The 10,314-nt window shown below is 56.0% G+C and overlaps 1 protein-coding gene across 1 annotated transcript; it reads left to right on the forward strand.

Annotated features, from left to right (window-relative positions):
• The first annotated feature begins 203 nt into the window (after window positions 1-203).
• LOC115900720 (TBC1 domain family member 3B-like) lies at window positions 204-8,838 on the forward strand. Its single transcript, XM_030942315.1, has 10 exons — window positions 204-252; window positions 891-1,013; window positions 1,836-1,903; window positions 2,727-2,826; window positions 3,214-3,360; window positions 4,325-4,525; window positions 4,580-4,808; window positions 4,934-5,034; window positions 5,277-5,419; window positions 8,752-8,838. The coding sequence occupies exons 1-10, from the start codon at window positions 204-206 to the stop codon at window positions 8,836-8,838; spliced, it is 1,248 nt and encodes a 415-aa protein (XP_030798175.1).
• The last annotated feature ends 1,476 nt before the right edge of the window (window positions 8,839-10,314 follow it).

Here is a 10,314-nt window from a genome sequence, read left to right on the forward strand (position 1 = left end):
TCTCTCTCCCTATCTCTCTCTCTCTCTTCCTCTCAGCTTCCTCTGTCTCTCTCCCCATCTCTCTTCCTCTCTCGATCTCACTCCCTTCTCCCCATCTCTCTTTTTCTCTCCTTCTTCTCCACTTCTCTCTCCCTCCCTGCCAATGTTCAGTCTTCTGGGCCCCTCTGGTGCACACAGGACTCCTAGGCCACCTTTAAGGACACATGCACAGGGCTGCAGAACCTTGGTCCCCCACCTCCCCATGCCCTCAAGGTCAGCGGTGTGGGGCATGCCTGGGCTTTCGTGGGTGGGTGCCCCACGCTCCATGAAGCAGAAGCTGTAGGTCACCACTGGCTCGAGTGGTGCACCCGCCGGGCTGCCGGCTTTCTCCTTGTGATCTGCTGAGGCCAAAGCAGAGGACATCTGCCCAGGCCCGACCCTGCACCAGGGTAGGGTAGGGGTGGGTTTGGAGGTGGGGGTGGGGATGGGAGCAGTCACTGCAAATGGGTCCCTGGCTGGCTTCCTGCCCTGAACTCTACCATGCAAGGCCTCCTCTCCCACCCTTTCCCCTGCCCCACCACCTCCACCCCTAGAAAGCCCCAGGCACAGGCTCCAGAAATCTCCCTGGATCCAGGAACCAAAGGCAACCACTGGGCTCCAAAGCTTGGCAGTGTCGCACACAGAACAGTGTTCTCCAGAGACATTTTGGACACGTTGCTGAACTGCCTGATGGACATGGCTCTTGTCACAAAATGAATTTGCATCCTGAGGAAGCCTCTTCTCCAGAGGAAGCTTCCTCAGTCACCTCTGCTCTCTCCGATGACATGAGTCCTCCCAGGTGACCTCAGCCTTCCCAGGTGACCTCAGCCCTCTCAGGTGACATCTTTCCACCATAACTCTGGCTGTCTCAGGAGGTGGGCTACTTGCAGGGACCTTGAGCCACGTCACCGCCTTGTTCCTCCTTTATCTGCCTGAGGAGGACATATTCTGGGCACTGGCCCAGCTGCTGGCTGCTGAGAGGCACTCCCCGCAGGGTAGGTGGACAGCTGCCCTCAGGGCCTCACACAGCCAGACCCAGGGGCGGCCACCCTGGGCAGGTGATCTCAACTTTCAGCGAAGGCACCTTCCTTGTGTTGCCAGCTTGTTTGGAGCCTTTAGGATGTCTCTGTTGAGGGTCCCACAGGGGCCCGGAGCTGAACGGGGACCCCCAGATCCTGAGTCAGATGCCTTTCACCCCCATCAGCAGAGGGCATCTCATCATTCCCGTGGCCACCCTCTGTGTCCTGGAGCCAGCCCTCTGGCTCTGATTCTGTGCAACTGACTCTCCCCTCCCTGAGAGTCCTGCCCTCCAGCTGGCCGGGCTCCAGCTGCCCTTGGTACCCAAAGATGGGCTGATAAAACCTTGATGGCAGCATCTCCCCATCCTGTCTCCCCTGGCCTGAACCCACTTCCAGGACAGCATCATGAAGTCCAGCACCTGCCCTTTGTCATGGCCTCAAAGTCAGGCTTGCCCTCCCAGCACCCTGGTCCAGGAGGCCTCCAGGAGCACCTCCAGCCAGGCGTCAGGGGATATTCCCACCCCTCGTCCCCAGGGCCAAGGCCACATGGCAGGTTCACCAGATGGGAGGGTGGGAGGCCTTGGGGTTCAGGGGCCTCTGCAGCTGTCCAGCTCTTCCAGCTGATGGTTCCACATCTTGGGAGCGGGCTGATTTCATGACGGGCTGGGGGCTTCTCGGGATTCCACAGCCCAAATATCACAAGGGTCCAGGAACTCCAAGACCACCAGGAGCTTGTGGCACCCACGTCATACCACAAAACTATGAGGCACGCAGTGAGTTTATGGTCCCCCCCCCCAGCTCTTCCCCAGAGGCTCTGCATCCTGTGGGGCCGGAGGAGCCAGGGGCTGGAGACCCTGGTGGGGCTGGTGAGAGGCTGAGTTCCAGCCACGGCCTGACCTGGGACGTGGGGATTCTCCATGGATCTGGAGTTGGCTTTCCTTTCCTGCCCTGGAGGAGACAGAGGCACAGGGACTGGGGCTAGTTCCCGTAGAGCAGGGTTAAGGACAGTGTGTCTGCCAGGAGTGTGGGAAGCGGGAGGTGTAAGGAGCCCTGGACACCGCCCAGTGTTCTGCACTTGGGGAAGGATCTTCAGAGGGCCCTGGAAGAGGGAGGTTTTTAGGGCAACCCAGAGGGACCTGAGCACCTCTGTTCCTCCTATCAGGACAAGGAAGAGCTATGCATTCAGGGTTCCTCATTAGGTTGGTTCTTTGGAGCTTGATCGATGGGGTAAGGGGGCACAGGGAAACTCTGGCTCAGGGACCCTCCTTGCCCTGCAGGGCCCTGCTCCCCCAGCCCAGGGGTCCGGCTCACCCCCAGCCCACAGGAGGCACAGGTAGATATCTGTAGTACACACAAGCAAAGCCCTCTGCCCAAGAGGGGTCATCCCACGGCAGAGGTTGGGGCTCAGGCCCAGCCTCATAGGCAAACTGGGCTAGGACCCACTTGGGAGAGCTCAAGGAAGCCTCAAGTCCTGGGGAAGCCCTCTTTCCAGAAGCCACATCCCCACTGAAATGAGTGCTCCCCCATGAGAAGCTGCAAGACCTTGTCTGACCCAGCCTCCTGAAGGGGTCTGATGACCCTCATGAGAAGGGTCAGTGACTGGGGGGACTGAAGCCTCAGTAGGCCCAGCTTGAGTCACCAGCCCCAGTTTGGAAAGGCGAGGTCCTCCCACACCTGGTGTCCCCACAGATCTCTCTTGGGCTCACCCTGAGCCTTTGGGACGTGTATTTGTTAGAAGTGGAACAGGTGTTGATGCCAATGGCACTCACTGTCTTTAAGGTTCAGAGGAGTAAGTCCACGTGTGCCCAGTGGGATCTGGGGAGCACAGGGGTCAGACCCCGACTGGCCCAGTGGCAGCTTCCTCACACTGTCCCCACGATCCTCTGCCCTGGCCCAGAGGGAGGTCTGGCTGGGTGGGCTGGGCAGGGAACAGTGACATACCCCCTCCTGTAGGAGCCCATCCCTCACATGACCCAGATGAAAGTCAGGAGTGTGGTGAGCACTTCCCTGGGCAGGCTGCCCCTAGCCACAGCCTCCTGTGCACATCTGGAACCCTGGGGTGGCCACAAAGTGATCTGGCACTCCCCAGTGGGAGGTGGCTAAGGTAGCAACGGGGTATGGGCTCTGACCCCTCCCAGGGAACTCTCCTGGCCTGATGCCCACCCTGTCCCTAAAGCACCTCATGAAGATGTCCAGGGGTGGCCGTGGGCATGTTTTCAGGACCAGTTCTCCCATACCTGGGCCCTGGATGACGATGCAGTTCTCAGACACCCTCGGACCTCTATGAGGAAACTAACAAGGAAGCGTGGGGACCTGCCACCCCCAGATGGGCTGCAGTACCAGGTCCCCTCCCGAGTCACCCTCTGGGGCAGTCAGTAGTCGGGGAGTGCCCGGGACCCCCAACACTACTACCTGGGCCTTTCTCTTCACCTGTTCTCCCTCCTCTTCCTCCTGGACTCTAAGAAAGTACAATAGGCCCCCCCATCCTCAGGGCAGGTGCTCAGTGCGTGTGTACTGGACGTGCTGTGCAAGCAGGGGTGGGATGTGGGCAAGACTCTCCAACAAGCTCTCCCACTTTCCACCATGTTCCACTCTCCCCCTTAAAGGGCCCTCAAGGGCATTGGAGGAGCCAGATTCATTTGTGGGATCCCCCACCCCTACCTGTGAGCACTGACAGCCTCATAGAGCAGCAGAGGGCCCTCACTCCTGAACACTCCTCCAAGGGTGCCAGGACAAGCCTTCAGCCAGGGAGACAAGGGAATCTGTGTCCCGGACCCCCCAAGAGCATTTAGGGGGTGGGCACAGGGGGGATCCCTGGACCAGAGCCGGAGCCAAGAGTTTAGCCAGGTATGGAAACAGTCAGTCCTGGCATGGACTGGGCAGCCCAGGAGGGTAGAGGGGGCTCTGTATCTGGGCTGTCTCACCCACCATGGAGACAGGTCCCCATGTGAGGTGGCAAGGGGGCTGGGTGACATCCAGAACTCCCACCTGAGTTCTGACTGGAGGCTGTATCCCAGGCCCAACAGTCTTGGGATGAGGGTGTGGAGCAGGAAGCCCCCAGTCAGAATGAACCCTGGGGGAGGGCAGTCCCAGAAGCCACCTGCTGTACCCCGACAGCTTCCCACCACAGGAGGCACAGACCCCTCCCTCTGGGATCAGCAGCCTGCAGGTGTGTCCTCAGTGTCAGACCACAGGGGCCACACAGAGACCCTGAGGACTCCAAAGAGCCCGGCCAAGAAAGGACTGCATAGGCTCACTGGAGATGCTGACCATGTCTGTTTTTCTTTCAGCCAAACCTGAGCAAGGGTCCTTGACACCCAGGCCTGTGCTGGCTTCACCTGGCAGGAAGACCCTCTGGCAGGGGGATAGGCAGGCCCCTCCTGGCCCACCAACCTGGTTCCAGTGGCCCATTTGGTCAGCTTCCCCGCCATGGGCGCCTCGTCCTTTCACACCCCATCCTGATGGGACTGTCCATGAGGCCAAGGCCCAGTGGCATGAGGAGGCGTCCATGGAACCCAGGGCAGCAGGCCATTCTCTGGGGGCACTGGGGACTCAGGATGTGCCCAGTCTGGCCCTGGCTCATGGGGGACCTCGGGTTTCCTGGAGGTTCCTCCACTGGAACTCCATGCCATGGCTTCCTATGAATTTGGATGTGGGGGGCCCTTGTTGCCCCCGTTATGATTTTGAACAGAGCTGCTGGGTCCAAGTCCCTTCCAAATGTGTCCTGGACAGCCCCAGGACCATGGGACAGCCTAGCCCAGGAATCCCATGGCAACCCCAACACCAGGCCCTGCCCAGGCTCATCAGGGCTAAAAGGGAGGTCGGGATATACCCCCACTGCAGCATGGCACCCGTATCTGGCCCCCTCGGTGGCCAGTGACTGGCGTGTCTGGAAGGAGTCAGTGTGGCACCCCGCAAGCTGCACCACAGCCCCAGACACCTCGGAAAATCCTGTTCAATGGGGACGCTGGTCCCATCAAGGCCACAAGAGAGAAAGGTGAGCATGACGTCCTCGCAGTCCCGGCCAGCCAGCAGCATACCTGGGGCCTCTGTCCCCACCTATGGGACAGTGTCCCCCTCCCAGGGCACAATTCCCAAGCCAAGAGGGGTCTGGCCTAGACCCCAGCCCTGGGAAGAGAGGGGCACCAGGGATGTGGTGGGCTCCCAGCTGCAGTCAGAATGACCATTCAGGGGACCCTGGCACTGCAAAGCTCTGCACTGTCACAATTCACCTCGCAGAAGCTGGACGAGATTCCAAAGCCTCACAGCCAGCGCTGCAGCCGCAGCAGGCGCCCCCACCACGTGCCTTCCAGTTGCCGGTGCAGGCTTTCCTGACAGCCGGGCGCCCTGCAGCCCTTGCCTCAGCAGCTCAGACTCGGAAGGTATCTGTGGCTCATGTTCCCAGTGCTCCCACCGAAGAGAATTACTATGGAGGATGCTCTGGGTCCTGAGTTGAGCAAAACGGCACGCCCTGTGGATGGAGCCTGCTTCTTTCCTGGCCACCACACCTGCTGGATATGCCCACCGAGCAAGTGGCCTTAAGAAGGTCATGGGGACGGGAGCGGCTCAGCATCCTGCACGTGCCCTTACCAAGGCTCACCAGGCTGACACCACTGCTGAGTGCCCTGTCTGTGGACAAAAGACTCGCACCCAGTCCCTGGATGGCACAGTTTCCCAGGAGGACCAGCTGGCCACCTGCTGGCAGGCTGACCACACTGCGGAGGGGGCTGAGATTGGCTTTCACTGCACTGAGCCACAATGTGGACACGGACTTGCCGGCCCTGCAGGGCACACAGCACTGCTTCCGATCAGGGCACCTCATTCACAGTGAGAGACATGCAGCAGTGTGTTCCCACCTCAGGGTCTTGGCTCTGCCACCTCTACTTGGAATGTTCTTGGTTCCCTCCAGGCTTCTAGAAGCATCTAGGCCAGGGCTCATGGCTGGATAAGCACCCAAATCCCCACAACTCAAACAAGCTTCTCATCCTCGTTTTATTTGGTGCTAAACGTAAGAAAATTTATTAAGGCCGGGTGCGATGGCTCACGCCTATAATCCCAGCACTTTGGGAGGCCGAGGCAGATGGATCACAAGGTCAGGAGATTGAGACCATCCTGGCTAACATGGTGAAAACCCGTCTCTACTAAAAATACAAAAAAATTAGCCAGGCGTGGTGGCGGGCGCCTGTGGTCCCAGCTACTCAGGAGGCTGAGGCAGGAGAATGGCGTGAACCCAGGAGGCAGAGCTTGTAGTGAGCCGAGATTGCACCACTGCACTCCAGCCTGGGCGACAGAGCGAAACTCCGTCTCAAAAAAAAAAAAAAAAGAAAGAAAATGTATTAAGACATGACTTACCTCCTGATAAGTGTGCAGCTCAAAAGACATTCACAGATGGAACACACCAGCCCCCAGATCACAAAGCTAACCATGGCCAGCCGCTCCAGCGCCCCCGGGCCCGCAACCAGGGTTCTGACTTCTGATGACACCGTGAGCCTGTGTTTTGTACTTTACACTCATGGAAGGATAACCACCTTCATGTTTTAAAATAAATGTTTACTTTTCAAATGATTTTAGATACACAGAAAAATTGAAAAGGCACTATAGTGTACTCTATACCTTATACCCAGTTGCCCCTAGTAATGACACTTTGCATTACCATGGCACATTTGTCCAAACTAAGACATTTAGGCTGGCTGTGGTGGCTCACACCTGTAATCCCAGCAATTTGAGAGGTCGAGGCAGGAGGTTCAGGTTCACTTGAGCCCAGGAGTTTGAGACCAGCCTGGGCAACACAGGTAGACCCTGTCTCTAGAGAAAAGTGAAAAAAATTAGCCAGGCATGGTGGCGGGTGCCTATAGTCCCACCTAATCAGGAGATTGAGGCAGGAGGATTGCTTGAGCCCAAGAGTTCCAGGAAGCAGTGAGCTATGATTGCACCACTGCATTCCAGCCTAGGTGACAGAGTGAGAATTCACCTCTTTAAAAAAATTAATTTAACATGGGTGCACTCCTGTTAACTAAATAATAACGTTAGCTATTATCTAAGGTTATTAATGCAGTAATTACATTAACACAGTGAAATTTATTCATATTTCATCCGCTTTTGCCTAACTTCTTGTACCTGTCCTGGGATCCCACCTCAGACTCACCCTCTGCCTTTAGGTCACTGCTCCTTAGTTTCCTCCAGAGGCTACAGCCAAACACACACGTGGGCTGAATAGCAGAGCTGATTGCTGCTGGGCTCCAAACCTCTACAGCATGTTACCATACTGAGTACCGTAGGCAATGGTAACACAATGGTGGCTATTTGTGGGCTGGGCGTGGTGGCTCACGCCTGTAGTCCCAGCACTTTGGGAGGCCAAGGGGGCTGGATTACCTGGGATCAAGAGTTTGAGACCAGCCTGGCCAGCATGGTGAAACCCCATCTCTATAAAAATACAAAAAATTAGCCAGGCATGGTGGCGGGCACCTGTAATCCCAAATACTCGGGAGGCTGAGGCAGGAGAATCTCTTGAACCTAGAAGGCAGAGGTTGCAGTGAGCCAAGATCGCACCATTGCACTCCAACCTGGGCAACAAGAGTGCAACTCTGTCTCAAACAAACAAACAAACAAAAACAATGGTGGCTATTTGTGTATTTAAACACAGAAAAGGATCATAAAAATACAGTATAAATGATAAAAAATTGTACACCTGGCCAGGTGTGGTGGCTCATACTGACAATCCCAGCACTTTAGAAGGCCATGCTGGGAGGATCACTTGAACCCAGGACTTCTAGACTAGTCTGGGCAACATAAAAAGACCCCATCTCTTCTGAGATATCAATTTTTAGTGATGTGCACCGGCATAGGGCAGTTCCATTATAATCTTATGGGAGAACCATCGTATGTGCATTCTGGCATGGACTGAAATATCGTTACCTGACATGTGATTGCATAAGTCATCTAGAGATGATTTAAAGTCTACGGGAAGATGTACTTAGGCTGTATGCAAATCCTGCACCATTTTATATCAGGACTTGAGCATCTGTGGATTTTGGTATTTGTGGGAAGTGGTAAAACTGATTCCCCTACACACACCGAGGGACAACTATAAATCTTTCAGGCCCCATACAAGGCTCAATTCCTTACACCCCCACTCCCAGAGCATTCTAAAGTGTTTGTTTCACTTTACCTGCTCCTCTGTTAGCCAGAGGGTTCCATCAACAGCTTGGGCTGTCTCAGAAAGACCTGGGTTCAGGCTGGGTGCGGTGGCTCACGCCTGTAATCCCAGCACTTTGGGAGGCCGAGAGGGGCAGATCACCAGGTCAAGAGATCGAGACCATCCTGGCCAACATGGTGAAACCCCATCTCTACTAAAAATACAAAAATTAGCCAGGCGTAGTGGCACACACCTGTAGTCCCAGCTACTCAGGAGCCTGAGGCAGGAGAATTGCTTGAATCCGGGAGGCGGATGTTGCAGTGAGCGGAGATCATGCCACTGCACTCCAGCCTGCCAACAGAGCGAGACTCCGTCTCAAAAAAAAAAAAAAAAAGACCTGGGTTCAACCCCATTCAGCCACCTAGTGTGTCACTTTGGGCAAACCATGTAACTTATCTGAGCCTCAGTGTCCTCATCTGTAAATTGGGCTAATCGTGGTCCTTACCTCGCAGGGCGACTGTGAGGACTAAGTGAGATGAAAGCTGACACCCTGAGTAACACCACTTCTCTCTCCCTCAGACTCAACAGGAAGACGCCTTCGCTGTCCAATGCGAAGGTTATGGGGAGGACGCGAGGCCCCAGGGTTCCCCTGTCCCAAGAGCATAAACCCTGGATTTTTGCTTCCAGAAACAACCACCTCTAGGATGAGGATGGCTCTCAACTCCCCAAAACCTGTGCTCCCACCCCACAAAGGTGGTGTCTTCAGCAGTGGGGAAGGGGCTGCACTGTGCCAGCCTCACCCTGGCCACTGTCTGCCCTAGTGACTTAGAGCCCAGGTAGGTCCCCAAGCAAAGTAGTGCAGAGTCCAGCCCCAGTACTGGGCTCCAGGCATCCCGGCCACCCCTGCCTGCCCCCACCAGTTGCCTCCCTCCCTCAGCCCCTGCTTCCCTCCTTCCCAGCTCAGGATGTCTTAGCTCCTTACATGACCCCATCATCTGTCTCATCAAGGGGAGTGCAGCACAAGGGCAGGGAACTCGGTCAGTCTATGGATGTATCTCCAGTGTCTGTATGCATTTCACCAAACAAGACAGCTTTGGAACTGAGAATAGACCCTCCCGAGGCAGCAGTCCTTACCTGCCATTTCCCAAGTATTCTTGGCGTGCCAGGCACTAAGCTGGATCACGGACACGCGAGCTCTGGAACCCGCGGGGTGCTGTCACTCATGCACAGGTGGGTTGGCCCAGCCGGAGATGAAATTGGAACCCATTCAGTTTGGCTCTTGCACTGCTCAATGGCTCCCCAGCTCCTCTGAGCAAGAGCTAAAGCTTTGCAATGCCCTCAGGTCATTGAACCTGGGACTTTTCTCCCTGAGCTGCCTGTCGTTCTCCCCTGCTCACACCAGGTCAGATGCAGACCTCCCCTCTGGGCCTGAAGCATACCAATCACGCTTCTGCCTCAGGGCCTTTGCACGAGCCATTCCCACTGCCCGGAATGCTCTCTGCCCAGATATCTGCTTGGCTGACCCATCACCTCCTACAAACCTCGCTCAGATCTTGCCTCGTCAATGAGGACAACGCTGGCCATGCATCTAGAGGGCATCCAGCACAGAGTATGTGCTCAATACACAGATGAAGAAGGAAGAAGGAAGGGATGGAGAAGAAAGAGGTGAAGGAAGAGCAGAACGCCCATGGCCATTTTTCTTCCAGTGATAACAGGTAGCAACGAATACCTAAGGGCAATGCAGACAGGGCAGAAACAAAGTCCACAAAAGGCCGATATGAGCAGGGTGGGGAAAATGCAGCTCTACTCATCTGTCCTGGTGCAGATTTGGAGACTCCAGATGTGTCACATCTGGGCAGTCCCTTCTCTACCCCCTCCTCACTGAGCTCTCCTTCCACCTCCAAGCCTGGCCCCTCCTCCAGGGATCCAGGACCACACAGGAGACGGCTGTGCATCTCTCTGGACGTTGGGAAAGGCTGCCAGTGGGGAAGATGCTCAGCGGCCCTTAAAACTCATCTTGGTTTTGCTCCAACTGTGCAGCCCATCCACTCCTGTGAACAGGAAGAGCACTCAAATAACAGCCCAGACACTAGACCCTCTTCCTCTTGACATCTGAACATGTTCCCCATCCCCAGCATTTGC

This window comes from Rhinopithecus roxellana, chromosome 12 (genome assembly GCF_007565055.1).
Source record: "Rhinopithecus roxellana isolate Shanxi Qingling chromosome 12, ASM756505v1, whole genome shotgun sequence".
In the NCBI taxonomy this organism is placed as follows: domain Eukaryota; kingdom Metazoa; phylum Chordata; class Mammalia; order Primates; family Cercopithecidae; genus Rhinopithecus; species Rhinopithecus roxellana.

Coding starts and splice junctions, on each gene's coding strand:
- LOC115900720 (XM_030942315.1), top strand. CDS start 204: ATGCACAGGGCTGCAGAACCTTGGTCCCCCACCTCCCCATGCCCTCAA. Junction 1,904..2,726: donor TGGAGACCCTGGTGGGGCTG/GTGAGAGGCTGA, acceptor GTGTCCCCACAG/ATCTCTCTTGGGCTCACCCT. Junction 5,035..5,276: donor CAAGGCCACAAGAGAGAAAG/GTGAGCATGACG, acceptor TTCACCTCGCAG/AAGCTGGACGAGATTCCAAA.